The following is a 21,049-nucleotide window of genomic DNA, read 5'->3' as shown; positions in this document are numbered from 1 at the left end:
GAGTTAATAAGTGGATTCTTCCAATTTCTGTTTTGCTCTTTGGATCTAATAAAGTTTTCCTTGATCACTTCTTGAAATATGATATCTAGGCTCTTTCTTTGATCATGACTTTCAGGTAGTCTAATAGTTTTTAAATTTCTCTCTCTTCAGTCCATTTTCTAGGTCAGTTGTTTTTCTAATGACATAGATTACATTTTTTCTATTTTTTCATTCTTTTGACTTTTTTTAAATTGCTTCTTGAGGTTTCATGAAATTACTACCCTCCATTTGTCCAACTGTAATTTTCAAAGAAATATTTTCTTCAATGATATTTTGAATCTTTTTCCATTTAGCAAAAATTCTGTTTTTTAAGTTTTTTCTTCAGTGAATTTTTGTACCTCCTTTTTCTATTTGGTTTACTCTGCCCCCCCCCACCCGAGGGCAATTGGGGTTAAGTGACTTGCCCAAGGTCACACAGATAGGTAGTGTTTGAGACCAGATTTGAATTCAGGTTCTCCTGACTTCAGGATAGGTGATCTATTCACCACACCACCTAGCTGCCCCAATTTACCCCAATTAACTCTGCTTTTTAAAGAATTTTTTACTTAAGTAAATTTTTGTGCCTTTTATCATTAGGCCAAATCTGTTTATAAAGATAATGTTTTCTTCAATAATTTTTGTATCTCTTTTATCAAGCTATTAACACTTTTTTCATAATTTTCTTGCATCACTCTCATTTCTTTTCCCAAATTTCCCTCTATTACTTTTATCTTGTTCTTTAACTCTTCCAGGAATTCTTGTTGGACTTGGATCCAATTGGTATTTTACTTTGAAGCTTTCTTTTTCACTGTTTTCTTGGCCTTCTCTGTCAACCTTAGTACATTTTTATAGCAAAATTTTTTGGGGGAGAAGGGCTGATTTTACTCATTTTTCCAGCCTATTTCTTGACTGTTAAATCAATGTCGGCTTATGTGGATTCTGTTCACCTGGGAGTAGGGAAGCATGTCCCAAGATCCTCCCTTTTTCATGCTACTGTTTTCAGAGGCAGTTCTAGGAGTCCATAAGTTTTTGATGCTTCCAAAGTGGTATGGTCTTAGAAGAGGTGTGGTCACCTCTGCAATCTGGTCTTTACCCAGGATGGGCCTGGTTCCCTGCAGCCACCAGGGCCAGTACTCCTCTCTACCCTGAAATCTGTGAATGGGCTCTAGCCAAATTTCCATTCTCCTTCCAATTGCCTAAATTTCTTAGGTCAGAAAAAGACCTTTTGTTGGCTCTGCTCTTTCACAATTTGATAAGATGTTATTTTAAAGCTGTCTGGTGGCAAGATGTTGAAAAAGTTCAGCTGGGTTGCCTTTATCTGTCATCTGTCAAGCTCTGGTATGCTTTATTCTTACTTGTAATTCATCCCCTCAAGGGAAAGAAGGGAACACTACAGCATCACTAAATATCACTGGCCCCTTCCTGCTTCCTCAGCCCCAGGGATAGTCAGTGGCCATGTCTTGTCAAGTTGGACATCTTTACTATCTCTTCAACTGGCCTCCCTCCAGACCTTCAGCCTCTCCCTTTTCCAATCTATTTTCCACAGAGCTCCACAATGTGCACTGCCAAGATCCATGAACAGTGTACCACCTTTCTCTTCTTGAAACTTCAATGGCTCTTCTTGCCTCTTGGGTAAAATACAAACTTTTCTGTTTGGCATTTAAAGCCCTTTACTATCTGACTATAGATTGTCTTCCTAGGCCCATTTTCTATTTATCTTCCTTGTATCTAATGTTTTTATTAAACTATATTTGCAGTATGTAGGGCTGAGGATGAATTTGGGGCTGATGGAAATAATTAGGAGGGGTAAGAGGTGTAGTGCCATTAGCATGTGTTCTCGGGTGAATGTTGGTTTGTACCCTATAAAACTTATACTCTGACCAAACAGAATTCCCTGTTTTAACTAGTAAACAGACCCATAGTATCTGTAATAATAATTGTAATTAATAATAGTTCAATAATAATAGTAATTAATAATAGTTCTTTTAACTATTATTTTTATTATAAGAAAGTATTCTCTTAAAGGTTTAGCAACAATGTAAAAATAAAAATCAGTAAGTTACTTTTTTTTAAATGCTATTTAAGGAAAATCAATAAAAATCTGTTTAAAAAATTTTTTTTCCAGTTTCCAAAGCATTTTAATTTGAACCTTCTGCAAAACAGAAGACATGACTTCAATCTTAGAGATAAGAAAACAAAATTAAGTGATTTGCCCAGGGTCATGTAGCCATTAAGTAGCAGGAACAATTGGGCCTAAAACCCAGGGAGAAAGAAAGGAGGAAAAGCAGAGTTTACACAATTTAAAACCCTCTCAAAGGAGATAACATTATCAACCACCTGCAATTAGTCTAAAAAGACTAATATGGCCTTAAAAATGGAAAAAGATGCTTCCTAGTCAAATGTCCAATATTCAAAATCCAAACAACTTAATATTTTACTCAGGGTACAAATTTTTGTTCCTCTTGACTGGCAGTATTTCTAATTCTATTTAGAGAGTGAATGCATTTTTCCTGGTAAGTACTAGAAATAACATTGAAAATTAAAAGTTTGGGAAGAAACTTGAAGATTCTGTAGTCCAAATCCCTCAGATTTTATTTTTAAAATCTTTTGTAGTTAACATGCATTTTCTTTCCCTCCCAACCCCCATTCAGAAGGAAAAACACAACAAATGTCTTATTAACATAGTTAGGTCAAACAAATCCCCAAATGATCAAATCCATGAACATCTACCTCCCTCTGCAGCTTGAATCTATCACCACTGTATCAGGAAGGAGGTCAAAAGCCTCATTTTTATAAAAAAGAAGAAAAAGAGGCCCAGAAAAGAGAAAAAGGGTTTGCCCAAAGTTAAGAGTTAAAATAATTCTATTTTCCCACGGTCTTCCTTCATAAAACTGTATAGTCTCATGTTTGATCATGTTATTTTTACTTTAAGAGTATTGTAAGGTTGCAAAGTGCTTTACAAATCTTACCTCATTTTCTCCTAGACACCCTTCAGGGAGACAGAGAGAGATCAAGTGACTTGCTCGGAATCACCTAACTAGTAAATATCTGAGGACATATTTGAATTCAAGTCTTCCTGACTCCTTACTCCAAGTGACTTCTATCTACTGGACCATGAAGCTGCCTCGATCACATGAAACTTCATTAATTGTAGCAGGAAAAGAGTTTCCCAACTTAAAAGGAGACTTTCTGTCTCAGTCTAAGGGTGCATCACTCAAGAGTTGCAATGGAACTCTGCACCTTCTGGCATGGGAGATTGGGGAATCACACTGCTTGCAAGCATTCGAGATCTTTGTACAATCACTCCATTGATACCTCAGCTCTGTTTTGAACAGCAAGCTCATTGCACTCTCACCCTGAGGACGAGATCTGAAATAAGCAGCAGATTAAAACAAATAAAACTTAAAGCAGCTCCCTCAACTGCAGCTCATCTCTCTTCTTATTAAAGAGCCATCAATAAAGACAGTCGTCCCAGACTTCTAACTTTCAGACAACCTTAGATTGGAAAAAAGTGGTGGTTAAGCTTCCAACTTCCACCTCCATCAGGAGGTGTCTTGGAGTCAGGAACACCTGACTCCAAATCCAGACTTAACACACTATGTAATCCCAGGCCAGTCAAGGCCAATTGCCTCCAAAATAACACCAAGATATGCCACAACTACAGATTTGGGGGAGGAAGCCCAACCATCCTTAATGACGTGCTTTAGTACTATAAGAGGGAAAAGAACACTGAAGCCGTCCAAAAAGGACATCACAAACTAACCACAAAATCCTTATGGATTTTTAAATTTATGAATCCTTACGAACAAGGCAATGAGACTTTCACTGTCTTCCAATGACGTATCAAGCCTTGGTCAAGGGGACCACCCTTCCAACAAGTGCTCAGCTATTTAAAAAAACAAACAAAAAAAACAAAATAAAAACCACCATCACAAACCAAAAAACCCCCCACCCCTTCATGTCTAACTTAAACTCTGATACTATTTAACCCAATAATTGCTTTGAGATCTGTTATTCCACTAACGAACGAACAACTAGAAAGATGTAAATTACTATTACATTTTAAATATTTCACGACATAACTGATTTGCAGTCTTTGTTAAGCCTTCTATTGATATTGATGACACTGTAATTTTGGACAGGTCATTTAAAACTACATTACAGTTTCCTGGGGTAAAATGGGAATAATACTTACCCTCTCTTTCTTATAGGGTTACAGACAACAGTAAAGATAAAATGAGAATGTATTTTTAAAAAAAATTTTTTTAATTCTTATTATTATTACTATTAATTAGAACAATCAATAGTAAATGTTCAGTGTTCAAACTTTTATTAACTTTTATCAGTCTACAAGTTAGAATAATTGTGATAAACATACATCTATTTCCCAAAACATATCAGATATATTTTAGAAAAAACGACTAACAAAAGGAGTTTTTTCATATTCAAACTCCAAGGATATAGAGCTTTTTCTACTGGTTAAAAATCAGAAGATTAGCATACTTTAAATCAACTCAGTCAGAACAATGAAATGGGTTCAGAAAGTTTTACATTAAAGATCAAAGATCAGTATCAGTCCTGATGTAAACATTCTATTCAGATTAACCCCAAATTTCAGACTTACCTACATGGCTAAATTTTGTCTTTCCAAGATGCTATGAGTTAATGAGCCAAAAAGGGTTCCTTTTAGTGATAATTTACATGGTTCCACTTTGCTTCCCAAACTAGCTCACACTATAAGTGCTCAAGCTGTACTATTAGTAGATTATTAAAGAATAGTTAACAAGCAAGTTGTTTAAAGAGAGATGTCACAAAAGAGGGGTACACAGTATGATTCAAAGGGTTCTCTTTAAATATCAATATAATGTAATTACTATAGGAGCAGTTATACATGCTTATATCAGGAAAGACCAAGAAGATGATCTAATACCTGGGCCTATATATAAATATATTTTTTTGCTGAGTCAATTGGGGTTAAGTGACTTGCCCAGGGTCACACATCTAGGAAGTGTTAAGTGTCTAAGGTCGAATTTGAACTCAGGTCCTCACGACTTCAGAGCTGGTGTTGTATCTACTGCACCACCTAGCTGTCGTTCTCCTCCTCCCTCCCCCCCTCCAGACTTATATTCCAAGCCACTGATGACTCATTGCTCTACATTAAAGTTCTATCATAAGATTTGAAGCCTAATTTAATTTGCTAATTAACATGCCTAGCTGCCATACAAGAAGTTCCTGGAAGAACAATCAGTTATTTGTAATAAGAATCTTGGATAATGACAGGATTCTCAGGATCTAAAGGAAACAAAAACAAATAGATAAGACCAAAAGCCATTCCCCAATGGAAAAGTGGTCAAAAGATATGAACACACCATTCTCAAAAGAAATGCCAACTGCTAGCCATGATACGAAATACTACTGAGTCACCATGAAGAGAAATAAAAATTAGATTTCCCCTGACACTGAAAACTGACAAAGATGCATGTGGGGTGGGGGGGGAAAGGGGACACAGAAAGAGGCCCAATAATACAGTGATCTGATCCAATCCGTTATGGAAAGCAATTTGGAATTATGCTAAGCAGGTAATTAAAAGCACTACCTACCTCTGACCCCGACCTTCCATTGCTAGGAGAATACCCCAGAGGTCAAAGCAAGCAAGCATCCCATATTTAAGCAAAATATTCACATCATTTTCCTGGTAACACAAAATTGGAAACAGTAGAGATCCATCATCTGGGGACTAGCTAAACAAATCGGCATACATAAAAACAATGGAATATAATGTACTATTATAGCACTGTAAGAAGTAATGAACAGGAATAAAGAGAAGTAAACACGTTTGTGAATTAATACAAAATAAAGTAAGCAGAACCAGGCAAACAATATACACAATCACCACAATAGATTTGAAAAGAATGATGATGACAAATTTGAAACTGAATGCTGTGATATTATATGACTTGGCTCCAAGAAGGGCTAGGAAAAAGCCCCTCACTCCTTGTTCTGCAGAAATGGGAACATATATGGATGGAACACTATAGAGAATGTGGAAGGCAGGTGATGGATGTGTCAAATGATTTTCTTTGCCGTATAAGGGAGGGCACCCGGGTAGTGTAGGACACTTTGTATGAGGACCAACAAAGGGAAGAAAACATAGAAAAATGGAAAATGTGGGTGACAGAAACTCAACAGCTCTCAATGACAGTTTTATATTTGAAAGAACAAGAGGGAAAATAATGAAAATGCTACAAACATGTGCTAAGAAAAGATACCTAAGAATGGACAACCCAACTCAACTTTTTTTTTTTAAATCATGGATTTTACTTCTGAAACTCTCAAATAAGACTCAATAATAAAATAATGACATAAAAATAGCCTAAAAATTCTACTAAAATCAATCAGAGCTGAAGACTTACGCTAGGAGGAAATGACAAGTATTTCCAGAACTAACTTACTGAACCCAACCTCCAGAAAAACCGCAAAACTGGCCAATGTGGTTTAAATTTTTTGTATCATATCCTTCCCAACCTCACATTGTTCCTCTCAATATTTAGACAATCAGATTCTTAGAACTGAATAGAAACATGGGCTGCAAAAGGACTCATAGATTTAGAGGAAAAGGGTGCTAGAAATGAATGAATTTGGGGACAGCTAGGTGGCGCACCAGGCCTGAAGTCAGGAGGACCTGAGTTCAAATCTGATCTCTTACACTTAACACTTCCCGGCTGCATGATCCTGGGCAAAGCACTTAACCCCAACTGACTCAGCAAAAGAAAGAAAGAAATGAATGAATTTAGAAATAAAGACACTAGGTTTCAAGTGAGAGAAAGTGAGTCTCCGGCCAGGAGCCTCTGGCTTCAGATCCAGTATTAGGGCCACTACAAGCATATGGATACCTAAACTCAATGAGATTGAACTTATTATAATTTTATTCCAATTCCTTGTTTAATTGATCTCATAAGATTAAAATGGCCACCTATCAGACTTTTTCTGTACCACAGGTTGCGGATGTCAAGGACCCCATTATTTCAGTGCCATGGAAGCAAGTAGCCCCATTCCACTGAGTCTGCAGTCAGGATCTGTGGCAGAGGAGTGACCCCATGACATTTCCTGCTGTAACCATCAGCTTTAGAGCCCAGAGCAAAGGCAATGAAACACAACCTGCTACTCTCTATTGGGCAGGTGCTGCTAAGCCAGCAAGGGGAGGGAAAGGGGGAGGAGAAATGACCTCCGTTCTATTTCAACATGGCCTAAAGGAAAATGTTTGGTTTGATAAAGGGGATTTTATCTTGTTTTACATGCAATTGTGCCTAAATCAAAGGAGGGCCTATCTCAAAAACAAACAAACAAACAAAATCTTCCGAGGTTAGATAATTGAAAGCAATATATCCTGAGCCAAAATAAACCAAACACAAAGAAATACAAACTTGATAAAGAGTCTACTAAAGAAATGTATTCACTGTCGCGACATTCTTCATGAGAAACTTCACAGACACTCCAAGAAGTGAGCTGGGGGCTACGCAGAAGGAGAAGCAGCCCCAATTCCAGGTCTTGGACAAACCCCCCTTTTCTGAGGTTCCCTACTGGTCAAGTGGAGGGTGCCCCAGATAATCATTAAGCTCCCTTCTAATCATGATCCTTTGATAACTTATCTACCAAAAACTACCATGAAATGCAAGCTAAACTAACACCAAAAGGGCCAAGAAATGAACTTCATGAACCAGAGGCTTGTGGCAGAAAGAAGATAAAAAGGTGGGCCTAAAGTGGCCAGAAGGACTCCAGTCCTGCAGGGAGCCAGGAACAGGGGAATATATATGAATGTCCTATGTATAAGTATGTCTTGTAACATAAATATTATGTAATAAGTTTTTTGCGGAAAAAAAAAGTAATAATTTAATTTTAAATTTAATTTAATTTAAATTTAATACTTAATACTGATATAGTATATAAATTAAATTTTGCAAATAAAAAGAAAAAATTTTTCCGACATGCGGAAGTAGTTTAAAGAGAATATTCAGCCACCACCAAGAGCATCTGAGGGAGGCCCAGAAACCTTGGGAAAGCCCTGCACCTCCAAGAAATGTCGGCAGTCCTACCCACCAGGCCAGCCAGCGTGGCCCATCTGAGGAGAGGTGGCCAGAAAAAGGAGAAGACCTCAGGGCTCTACCTAGGGAGACCCTATTTAAAGCCTGGGATTCAGATCTGGGACAAGCTGAACCAGGCCCAGAGGTCAGGGACCAAGAATAGAGGAGCTTGAGAAAACCCCATTCTATTCCAAAGGTTCTTAGGAATATGCCCATGTGCCAGGTACTCTGTCAGAAAGGAAGGATATAATGAGAGAAAACAAAAATCCAGATGAGCTCTGGGAGGTTTTGAAAGGATTACTTGTAAACTTTGGGGGAGGAGGGTAGAGAAGGGTGCAGAAGGGAGAGGCGGGTAAACTGACCTAAGAATTTTCACAACTTTGCCAGAGCCTGACACCATCTACTTTCTTTCAATTGTTTAATTAATTTTGCTGAGGCAATTGGGGTTCAGTGACTTGCCCAGGGTCACACAGCCAGAAAGTGTTAAGTGTCTGAGACCACATTTAAACTCAGGTCCTCCTGACTTCAGGGCTGGTGCTCTCTCCACTGCGTCACCTAGCTGCCATTTACTTTCAAATGAAATTCAAAAGAAACATGTATCAGAAGTATTTGTACATGGCCTATAAATGAAGGCAGTTAGGCTCATTTTTTTTTTTTAAACTAAGCTGCTTTTCTAAGAAATAAAAAGTGGGCAGATTTCAGAAAAACCCAGGAAGACTTAAGATGAACTCATGCTGAGTAAAGTGAGCAGAACCAGAATGGGAGACACAGTAAGAGCAAGGCTGTGCGATGATCACCTGACTGCCTTAGCTCTTCTCAGCAATACATGCCAATTCCCAGACTCGAGACACAAAATGCTGTCCAATCCAGAGAGAGAGAGCTGATGAAGTCTCAATACAGATCACTGCATACTATTTTCACTTTTTATTTCTTGTGGTTTTTCCCTTTTGTTTTGATTCTTCTTTCACACCATGACTCAAATGGAAATATGTTTAATATGATTACACATGTATAACCTGTATCAGACTGCTTGCCATCTTGGGGAGGGGGAGAAAAGTGTGAAAAATATGGAACTCAAAATAATATAAAAGTGAATTTTGAAAACTATCTTTACATGTAATTGGAAAAAAAATAAAATGCTATTAAAAAGAAAAAAAAATATGATTTTACTCCAAAGTTATTTTTTAATCAAGGCATCCTAAGAACTGACTAACCCCTAAGCAAGAGCAAGTGATACATAAGCCTAGAAAGAAGTCAAAGGAAATAGGAGCTGGCCAAGAACCTAAGATCCCTGAGGGCAGAGGCTGTTTCATCTTCTGCAGGCCTTAGTACACTATTAATAAAATGTTTTCTTGACTGACAAAAAATAATCTGGAAGAATCAATCTGCTCCAAGGCTGGCCCTTTTAAAGCCAGCAGCCTGGCTTTGCCCAAGCAGATGCCTTCCCCAGAGGAAGGCAAGGCTTTTTTGTGCCCCTCCTCACCACCCATCAGCACTGAGTTAAGGTGGTGGCCAAGAGCTGGGTCATGACAGGCACCCAATGCCTCCCAGACAGCCTTCCAAATGACAAAAGCCAAAGACCCTCTCACACATGTTTCTCTTTCACCATGGGTTACGCTCAGGAGGTCAAGAAGGGCCAGACCTCTTGCCAGGGCAGGGCCAGAGCCTAGGCTTACCATTTCACTGACACATGGAATTCCTGGGCAGGGAAAGGTCACTTCTTAATGCTGAGTGCAGCCTCTCTGCACCGGCTAGCCACGGGACTGGCTCAGGATCACAAAACCAACCGGGTCAAAAGCAGATCTTGAACCTTGCTCTTCTGGTCCTGAAGCTGGCTCACCGTACCCAGCAAGGAGGAAAGCGGCAGCTCCCAGATGTGAGACCCATTTATAGCAGGGTCCTCAGTGTGGGACACCAGAATTCAGGAGGTTCAGTAGAAGCCCTAAGTTCTCCCTGTTCATCTCCAGTTCTATGGAACCAACAGCCTGTGTCCTGTTTTACACCAAGGCTTTCAGGCACGTCCAACTCTTCATGGCCCCAGTTGGGGTTTTCTTGGCAGGTAGCAGAGTGGTTGGCCATTTCCTTCTCCAGCTCATTTGAGAGATGAGGAAACAAAGGCAGACAGGGTGAAGTGACTTGTCCAGGGTCACACAGCCAGGCCCAGCTCTCTGTGCCACACCACCTGGATGCTCCATGATTACCAGCTCCAGATGCTGGAGGCATCCTGCCCCTCCCATCTCCCTAAGCCCAGCCTTTTTTCCATGAGCCAGGTTCAAACCCTTGGCTCTTCTCCTTCATCCATTGCTTGCCAAATCTCATCAATCCCATCTGCACAGCCTGGGCCCCACATCTCCCACAACACCAGGTCACCATTCTCCTCAAGTTCTCACCTCTGACCCAAATTACTGCACGAGCCTCTTCCCTGATCTCCAGGCCACAGTTACCAAAGCCACAGCCCTAAAGCACAGGAAGAACCTTCAGGAGGTCCCTTTTGCCTTGTCTTAGGGATAGAGATGTGGGTTCCTCTCTTTGGTTTCCCAAGGCCTTCATAACCTGGCTCCAGAATCACAGTGCATTACTGCTCCTTCACCCTTCTTCTGGGCACATTGGTCCTGCTTCCCCCTCCCCACCTTTGCCCCAGAGGGCTCCCTCACCACTCTCTACCCTGGCACCTCCCACAGGAAGCCTACTCTGATTCACCCCCGAGTAATGAGATCTGCTCTATTCGGTATTTCATTTTCTGTGTACATATTGTTTCCTTCTCCCACTCCGACAAAATGCAAACAGCTTGAGGGAAAGGGGCTGATTTGCCTTTCTACCCACAGGCCACAGAGTGTCTGCCTCATAAGGATGGCCATGTGGAGGAGGCCTCTGCTGCTGCTCCAGCCAGGGACACCCAGCTATAGGCTCCAGGACTGGGAACACTTCCCACTCATTGGGGCCGGCCTGAAGGACTTGGGTCTCCCCATCATCCCCACTGGAGGTCCTGTCAGATGACAACTTGCCAACTGTCACTGAGAGGATTCCTGATTATGAACAAGATGCTCTGCAATCTCTTTCAAGGGCATTGAGACTGTACATGACACACATGTGGCAAAGGAAGGGCTTGGCATTCTGGGATTCCGAGGGGCCCACTCCAACCAGAAGACCCCAGGTCCCCAAAGGGAGATGGACAGAGGAGAAAAAAAGCCAAAGGGCCCCTAGACAAGTCCCTTTTGGAGTAGATCCTTCTGGAGAGTCCTCAGGGACCTCAATTTGGATCTCCACCTAGAACTGGAAACCAATGACTTACAGTAACATAGAGTGAACTGGCCATGTTTTATTTTTCATTCTTTAAGAGGTACAAAATACATCAGGCTCCTACTGAGCTTGGCAGCCAGTTCCTAGAGTTAAAGAAAAAAAAATCAAGCCTTGATCTATGTAACTATGAAGAAATCCACTTAACCTCTATGATTCTCTGCTTCTTCCTCCAAGCAAAAGGGATGGACTCCTAAACCTCAAAGAAAAACCCAAATTCTGGGAGACAGGTGAGGGAGCACAAAACAAAGGAGATGAAATAAAACATCAGATGTGAGCAAAAGCGGTCTGGGCCGGTTGTAGGGAGGACAGGGGAAAATGTGTAATGGCCCATGGGGAAAGCTAGGATCAGGCTGTGAAGGGCTGAAGGAGATCTCCTAGGAGCAATAGGGAGCTACTGCAATTTATTGAATAGGAGAGTGACACCATAGAACCTTAGACCTGGAGGTTGGAGACTACTGGACCCAGCTTCAGACAAAGTGATGAGGGTGAGAGACCAGAAGTCTTCCTGTGATTAGAGAGAAGAGGCCAGATTGGAGACACTTGGGGAGGCAGAGACAGCAAGATTAGAGAAGAACCAAGATCAGTGAGTTTGGAGGAGGGAGGCGGTTAAAATAATCCAAGCAGGTTCAAAGGCAATGGAGACAAGGGTACAGATGCCAAAGGTCCGATGAAAACAGAACTGACAGGACTTCGCAATGTGGGGAGACTAGCTGATTTATAGTTATCTCACATCACTCCAGCACCCCCGCCATCTGGAAAAATCCATATAATTGTCTGTCCCTCCCTTCCTACCAGAGAAGTCTGGATTTTTCCTCTTCTGGGGAGTTTACAATACCTTTTTGCAAAATCTGGGTCAAGTATTTGGTCATAGGCCCTTCTTGATATCATCTGCTGGCCTTTGCCCCCAAATTCCCAATTAATTTCTTATGCCAACCTATGACATATTGAAACTGCCATAGGGAAAGTCTCAAAGTGAAAGAGATAAGTGCACTCTACTTTAAATTCCTAGAGAACATGGACTAAATCTGGTTTTAGATCCCAAATGCAAAAGCAGCTAAACTGGTTGATCTTTATGCAATTCTCCTTTTCCTCCCCCGGGGAGGAAAGAGAGAGTAGAGTGTCTTTCAATGCGCTGTCCCTCCTCCTGGAAGTCCTCAAACTCAAGTCAATCAATGCTCAGTTCAGGAGGCAGCTTTTCTGCTCCCAGCGGGTGTAGGTATTCATTTGTGATTGGGCAGTAACCCCTTCCTCCAGCACAAAGGAATTTCCTTAAGAACAAGGGCAAATTCACAGTACCTACTACCCAGTAAACTCTTAACAAATGTTCATCTGCTGATATATGGGACCAGTATTTTCCTTAGTGTCTATGATCATCAATATTAGCAAAAGCAGATAAATCCTAACCTCTCCAAAGCCTGCTTAAGAAAACAAGCCATCCATTTTTTATTCTCAAAAGGGAAGACCTTGCATAAAATTTTCAAGTTACAATCCCTTTATCCAAAGTACATTAGCTCCCAGTAAGGTTCTGGGATTGATAAACTGAGAAACTTTAAAAAAACCTCAACATAATGGTGGCCTCTTATTCTGAGGCACAAGATAATATGCTTCTTACTTTGAAACCATTTATATCAATTATTGGTTTCTCTTAATATGCACTAATCACTAATGCTGTCAGTTTTCAAGGACAAAAATACTGTACTCTAGTGCCATTCACACAACTACTGCTTTTCCTAGGAAGCTTGCAAGAGAATTATCATGAAATGTTCTTAATTTAAACTTAAATAAACTTATTGAACAAATTCCACAGAATTGTCCCAGAAAAGAAATAAAAGCAACCTGTAAACATCTGGCCAAATTATTCAGCCCAAACAGCTTTTGTATTCTCATTTAAATTGAGAAAATGGTTTTAGTTTTAACTTAAAAAAAAAGTTATATGAACTCAAAGTCTTCAACTTAAATTATGCTATATCACTATTAAGACCCCAATCATGAAGTCAGTCAAGATTTTGACAGCCAATGGCAGATACAGTTGGCAAACTTGCATGTGACTTTTTTTTTTTTAAACAAATAGGACAGTCATATAGAACAACTGAGATTTAAGAGACCAGGATTTGTGAAAATGTATTAAAATTGTCCCTTCCTCCAATCACAGCTGCCAGGTCATCCTCCTTCCTTTTTCTAGTTTAGCAGCCGTTCGATTTGCAGATCATTTCAACATGCCCTCCTCAGAGCCCAGGGCCAGCTCTCCCACTGTGCTGGATCTCCCAGCCAAGCACTCTGCTATTCATACTCTGTCCCTCATCTCCCTATACTCCATATCTCTCCTAGGGCATGCCTCAATCGTATTCTCCACCCTCCCCAAGACCTGTTATTCTTCCACTCCTTACTACTTCAAATCTACTTTCCTCCTTTCCCAACCTTGATTCAACAATTACCAATTCAATAGCACATCGGCATTCTACCCATAGACCCTCTTGTCCCCTTGTCCCCAATCCTGCACGATTTCCACTCTTGGGACCCAAAACAAGTACAACCACCACCCTCACAAAAGCAATCTTTCATTCCACTCCATCTCACTCACAGAAGCTATTCCAAACCTCTTTCCCTCTTCAGGCCTCTTACATGTTTTTCTTCCCCACCCCCCACCCCGATCTCCCTGCAGAAGACCTGGATTCTTAACTTTACTGAGGAAAAAGTAGGCCATTTACTCCCTCTTCTCCCTGCATCCCCTACTCTCTACTTGCCAGGCCAACTCCTCTAGGTATCCTTGATCTCTTCCCCTTTCCTTTCCAGTAGATTGTTCCCTCAACCCTTCACTCAATTTCCTCCTATTTACTCATGCCTTTCCTATTGCCTTCAAACATTCCCAATCCCTTCTTTCAAGAGCCAACAAGCACTCCCTCCTATAAGAGGCTTTTTCTAGTGCCCCAATTGCTATTACTCTTTCCTGCCTAAATTTTTGTATTTATTCTTCATATCCATATATAGGTATAAAATATACATAATATATAAACTACATAAACATGTAAAACATAACATAGAAATAAATATATCTATATATACACCAACTAGTCTATTTATTATTTGTTCTTCCTTCTCAAAGATGACTTAAGAATTTTTCTTCCAGAGCCAGCTGGGTCTAGCACCAAGATATGTCAAGATGACTGGAGATGGCCCTGGATGCAGTAGGAGATCTTGACCTTTTTAAGCTAAGGTCTTTAACAGGTCTCAGTTTGACTGAAGAAGCAACGCGCAGTAAGTGATTACAATTATGGCTAGGTATGGCTTAGACACACACCTCCTACAATCACTCTGTGATACTAGTGTAAGAGTAATATGAGAGATGGCACTGAGATGAGACTTATAGTAAGGAATTCTACAAGGTGGAAGTGAGGAAGGAGTGAATTTCAGGCATACAAATGGTCTTGTTTTACTTGAACAGATACATGTACGTGTGTATTATACACACAGAGATAGGTGATAATGTAAGGTAATTAACTGATAGATCAGAGGAGAGATCCAGATAATCCTCTTCCCAAAACCAGAGAAAGAGATTTTCTCCAGGAAGGCTTTATGGAAGGAAGTGGTGGCACCTGAGCAGAACATCATGAATGGTAAAACAAGTAAGGTTGACAGCCTGCTGAGCTCCAGGAACAGCTGGAAATCCAGTTTAACAACCAAAGTGATACAGAGACCATAGAATTTAATGGACTGTAGAACTAAAGCGCTGGAAAGGAAATTGAAAGGCATCTTATCCAACAATGCCTTTTTTGTTGTTTTTTAAAAGTCATTTCCAGATATTGGATATTCTTCTCGAAAAACTTTTAACAAAGGAAACAATTAAGCACAACTCACCCTTAGCACAATCACACTGGTCAGAGTAAACTGCTGTCCCACTCTTTTCTATACTGAGAAGCAGAGAACAGTTTCATCCTTAAAACAGTCAAACTGAGTTAGGCTTTTTCTAATCACCTTTTTCATTAACACCACCCTCCTCATTGGGCCTATTTCTCTCGTGGTTCTGCTGTAGTCACTGTACACAGTGTAAGAATCAGCCCATGTTTCTCTAAATTTCATTTCTCGAAGCATACTTTAAAATGTTCCAAGTATCTGTGCATCCAGTTATTCTCCAGTCCCCTCCTCCAAATTGATGGCCACATGCTTTTTCCATCCCGGTTTTTGGCTATTTATTTTTAAGTCCCACTATCTATATTTTCATATTTATAAGTTTTTCTACTCCCTGGATTGGTGGTACAGTCATGATTTTTCTCCCCTAATTTCAAACTGTTTTCCAGAATGGCTGGGTCAGTTCACAGTTTCACCAACTGTGTATTCCTACAGCCCTTCAGCATTATTTCCATCTTTTATCATCTAGGGCAACTGGATAGTTATTGGTAAAGCTTCAGTGTTTTAATTTGCAAAATGAAGGTGCAAATGAGCTGCATTTTCGAGATAAGGAAAGAGGCCTAGAGAAGGGTAAACAGTATGATCAAGGTCATATATTAAGTATGGAGCCCCCAAACCCTTTTGCCTCTAAATGCAAAGCTCTTCCCCCTCTTCACTTGGGTTCTCTAATCTAGAATTAACTAACACAGAGCTGTGGTGAGCAACCCAGGTATAGGCTGAACAGATGAAAATATAACTGGGAAATATTTAACAAAAAAAGTAAAAATAACCCTTGCATAACACTATGTTTTACAACTAAGTCAATATGAAGCAGAGGGACCCTTATGGATGGATCAACATTCCCCATTTCTACTTGAGTTTGACACAACTGCTCTACTTATCTTTATGATCAGTTTATGATCTTTAATAAAAGCCTAACAAATGGGCAGGTCATTCAATCCTAAGCCTCAGTTTCCTCCTCTTTAGAAAGCAAGAAATTCATGTACCCCTCCTAGGTAAGAAGGTTACAAGGTCACCAGAATGTCCTGGCCTAAACTATGGGCTCCAAAGACTTTCCAAGGCTTTCAAACCCGGTACACTACAAAAACAAAAACTTTATTTTACATAAATTTAACTTATTTTCAACTAACAATACTTAGAATCCTGGGTGAATGAGTTAGGACACCTAGATTCTAATTCTAGGATCTGCTGTGTTGTTTTGTTTTGTTTTTTTAAATTAAACTGAACAAAACTAACGCAGAAAGTCCTGGGCAAGGCAAGAAAAAAGAGGCATCAAATATTTGTGTATGCCAAGATTACGATTATTATTTGTAATAGAATTTGAAAGCAACAGGATTAGGGAAGTCATCAACTTCAGAGTGTGACTTGTACTTTCAATGGTGAGGCTATGTTAGACTGAGATTTTTGAATGGCAACTGATCAAAAATTTAGGAAAAGACTCCTAAAAGACATTCTGCAATGCAACAACTCCAAGAAATAAACCATTTGTTCATAGCATTTCTTCACTATATCTATGAGTCAGTATGAGATAGCAGACCTTGGAAACCAGAGAGTGTTAAGAAAATACAAGTTATTATGATTCTGTACAGTGCAAAGAGCACTAGTTTTAGGGTCAGAGAACAGGTCACATTTTCCCGCTGGATTACCTTGAGCAAATGACCTGATCTCTACAAGCCCCAGGTCCCTCACCTGTAAAATGGGAAGATAATGGCAAAATAAGAAAGGCAAATAGTCTCAGTATTCTTTCCACTTCTAGATCTCCATTGATACCTTCAGTTTCCTTCTGCTTTAAGTTTACTGACACTAAAATTTTAGACTCCCTCAGGGTTTTTTCCTCTGGTTTCCATATCAAGAAACAAGGTTATATAGTAATTATATTTTTATATATATGTATACAGATTTATGTGCATATGTATACATACGTGGATTTTACATCCATTTTTGTCAAAGTTAAACACTAGAACAAACCTTCCTATTTTCACTGGATCAGGTCTGGAGTTAGGAAAACTCTCAGTCTATCTCCCTCAAATTAGAATGAGGAAGCTGAAGCACACAGGGGTTAAGTGACCTGCCTATGGTCACACTGCCTTATAACGGAGATAGGACTGGAACTCAGGTCTTCCGGACTTTAGGTCAGAGGTTCTTAAACTGGTTTCCATGGACAGATTTCAGGAGGTCTGTGAACTCAGATGAGGGAAAAATTACATTTTATTATGACTAATTTCCAATTAAAAGGCTTGAGTGTTCCATCAGTTACTTATAAACATTATCTGAAAAAGGGTCTATCAACCAGACTGCCACAATCTGCCACCTCGCTGTGTCAATAAAGGAAATCCTCGCTCCACGCTGGAATTCCCAGCCTGGGCTTTTTAAAGAATCTGGCTGTGACTATCGGGCACACGGTCCCTCACTGCAGAGCAGCGAGGCTCGAATCTGTGCTAGCTGCAGCTGCCCAATGTAGGCAGCAGCCTGGCGTCAGGCCTCCCAGGCGGGCTCCCCCAACCACTTCACCAGGAGGCTTCCTGCTCACATCTAAGCAGGCCCAGACCAGTCGGGATCCCAGCTGCCTTCCAGGCCCTGCCCAACCCTCCCGGACTCTGAGAGGCCTTTGCTGCTGCTGCTGCAAATGATCCCTGCCTCTCCCCACTGCATTCCCCCCAGTGACTTTCCACTTCATTTGTTTGTGTTGCTCCCTCCCCCTACTATAAAACAGAAGCTCCTTGAGGACAAGAACTGTCTCCTTTTTGTCCCTTTATTCTCAGGAACCAGGAGCCACTTGATTAGAAAAGGCCCTCCAGGGAAATGGCCCTCAAACATTTGAGTCCAGTTTTGTTAGCTCTGTTCTGCCTGCAGAGTCAAAGGGAGGCCCCAGGCACTTCAGTTCCATAAAACCATATATGTTATGTCAACATGCTAAATAAACCACCACCACCAACGCTATCATATTCACCTCCTTAGGCCTCAGTTTCCTCATGAGGAGGATGGCTAGGTGATTTGTAAAGTCTTTATCAAACAAGATCCTCAAGGAATTGGGCACCAAGCCCAAAAGGAATTTAATGGATCACACTTTCCCTTCCTATCACTTTGGGCAAAACAGGAGGGGATGACCAATCTGATACTAATTTTACAATCCAGAGAAGCTTTCTATGCACCAAACCATTCTGATAACTATTTCCAAGGCAGTCTTGAAGCATTACAAAACTATCCTAGCTGTCATAGTCGTATTCCCTCAAGAGACAGATCATTTGGTACTTTTTATATAGTGATTTAGACCACCTAGAAAGTACTCTCATTTTTGTGTTTTATCACCCCTCTTAAAGTGCTTTAAATGGCCTTCGGCTACATTCTTAAGGAGTGCCACATAGTAGTTAGTCGAACAGCCCATGAACAACTTAAATTCACTGTGTGTACTTTGTCATCTTAAGGAACAAAAACTTAAATAAATGAAGATTCTATGATTCACCCTTTGCCCTTTAATGTGTCTGTAGCATCAATGAGTATAAAGAAAAGCTGGTTTTTGTAGACTACTTATTTTGCTATTTAAAAAAAAGCAATCTTCAGAATCTTTCCAAACCTTCCATCTTCCTTATCTGACAGCATACCTACGATAGAGTGAGAAACTGGGATGGAGTAGTTAAGCAACTCCAAGTCACACGAGTTAATGCTTGCTGGAAAAGGGAAAAGAACTCAAATCAGAATCTTCATTACATTTTCCTCTTGTTCACTCTTGTACTCCAATTCTATTAGTCTATAAGAGCTCAAACTTTTCTATATTAGTGATATTGTTCATGCTTCTGCTGACTGATGATTAAGACCTGAATCAAATAACAAAAAAATACAACTAGAAGTAGGAAACAGCTGTTCTGTTCCTATGTACATTTAAGGCTATTTCTAAGACCCTGACAAAATGAAAACTCTTAGCCACCTTCACTCCATTTCTAGGGGATAAATAAAACTAGGTTCATGCTTCTAAATCCTCCAAACTACTTCAAAAAATTAAAATGGTGTTGTATCAAGTTACTGGAGAATACACTTACTGTACGTTAATAAATCTCTTTAAGAAATTATTTATGATTATCTCTCATGACCTCTATGGCAAATGAAATCACATGAAGGTATCTCCTGCCTCTCCCTAATATAAGATTTACTCATTCTTCTTTCACCTAACCATATCTTCCCCACACATCTAAATAATTCTGTAACCTCAATTTCAGACACATCAAAACTGTGTCCCGAACTCTGTTTCATAGACCTAGAGCCAAAGGACCCTCAGAAGCCATTAAATCAACCCCATTTTATAGAGGAGTAAACTAAGGCCAGCAGCTGCCTAATGACAGTCAAGCCTCAAGCCCAACCCACTACCCGGTGCCGGGTTCTCTCCCGGAGATGTGACTCTGTTGCAAATTACTCTACTCCTGTGGCATATGGTAATTTTTCTGTGTTTAATTCCTCCCGAGTGTGAGACTAGAAAATGGGAAAAGGGTAAAAACAAACCGGCAGATCTGACGTTGTCAACACTGCACCCATTGGTCCATTTCCAAAGGGTTACAGCGTTCGTAGGGGGGCTCCTTCTGAAAGTCTCCAGTGTCAGAGAAAGTTCATCCACTTGCAAGGCGACGACGGGGCTCCCAGGCCGGCCAGCACCCACCGCGTGCGCAGGACTGGCCGCTCTGCGTGGACACGAACCGGCGGCCAAGCAGGCCGGGTCAGGAGGGGCTAATTAACATCTTCAGGAGCCCCGAACAGCCGGGCCTCCCCAGTCCGGACCGGACCACCCACGCCCAGAGCTCCCCTCAAGTTTGCGTCTCGCAAGCAAATCGAGGAACTTGTTTCCGAGCAAATGCCCAACCGCGGGGGCACAGCTCGGTCCGAGGGACCCCGCGGCTGCCCAGGTGCGGCCCGGGATACCCGGTTGCCTCCTGCCCAGACACCCGCAACGTCCGGAGGGGCGGCGAGCGTCTCGTGGCAGGGCAAGGTCACGCTCGCGGGTGGGTCAGAAGCGGCCTGGCCCCCGCCTCCACGGACCCCTTGGGCCCACGCCGGCTCTCCCGCGGTCCCCCTTACCTTTCGAGACTGGACCCCCATCCCCGGCGCTCCCCACGGGTCGAGGCAGGGCGGGGCCGCGCCACCTGTCCAGCCCGACCCCACCCGGCCAGTCCCCCTGTTTCACCCTCATTCCCCGACGGGCCTGTTCCGCGTCCTCCCGCACCCCCAAGCCCGGACCGTACCTGGAGGAGAGGGCGGCGGAGCAGCGCACCCAGGGCCCCAGGTCGCACAGGGCCCGTGCCTCGGGGTCCCGCTCCTTCTCGCGCTCCACGTGGTAGGCGTACAGGGAGATGAGGATGCCGGCGGCGCACACGGCGCACCGGGCCGCCCGCTCCCAGCGCGGCACCGACACCCGCAGCACGGGCGCCGCCATCTTCCGCCGCCCGATCCTCCTCGGCCGCCGCCGCCGCCGCCGCCTCAGCCGCCGCTCCCCTCCGTCTCAGCCACCGCCGCCGCCGCCGCCCGCCGGGGCCCGACCCAGCCTCAGGCTGACCCCAGCGCCGGCCCCCGCCCAGCCCCAGCCCCAGCCCAGCAGCCGCCGCCGCCGCCTCCTCGGCCGCGCCGCCGCCTCTACCGCCTCCTCCTCCGCGGCCGCCGTTGCCGCCGCCGCTGCCGCCGCACGCCGCCGCCGCGCCCCATTGGCTTAGGCGCCGCCGCCGGGCCCCGCCCCCTGACGGCGCGCGGACGGGCCGGGCCGG

The 21,049-nt window shown here is 42.2% G+C and overlaps 1 protein-coding gene across 1 annotated transcript in view; it reads right to left on the bottom strand.

Moving 5' to 3' along the window:
- The window catches only part of VKORC1L1 (vitamin K epoxide reductase complex subunit 1 like 1), a 40,760-nt gene extending 19,962 nt beyond the window's left edge, over window positions 1-20,798 (bottom strand). The window contains exon 1 of the mRNA XM_051992026.1: window positions 20,534-20,798. Within this exon, the coding sequence (XP_051847986.1) occupies window positions 20,534-20,724 (191 nt within the window). The 5' untranslated portion in view covers window positions 20,725-20,798. The remainder of the gene's footprint in view (window positions 1-20,533) is intronic.
- Between the last annotated feature and the right edge of the window lie 251 nt (window positions 20,799-21,049).

The sequence above is a fragment of the Antechinus flavipes genome, chromosome 4 (assembly GCF_016432865.1).
Source record: "Antechinus flavipes isolate AdamAnt ecotype Samford, QLD, Australia chromosome 4, AdamAnt_v2, whole genome shotgun sequence".
Lineage (NCBI taxonomy): Eukaryota > Metazoa > Chordata > Mammalia > Dasyuromorphia > Dasyuridae > Antechinus > Antechinus flavipes.
Note: the sequence above shows the minus strand (reverse complement) of the source record. Positions and strands in the feature narration are given on the sequence as shown.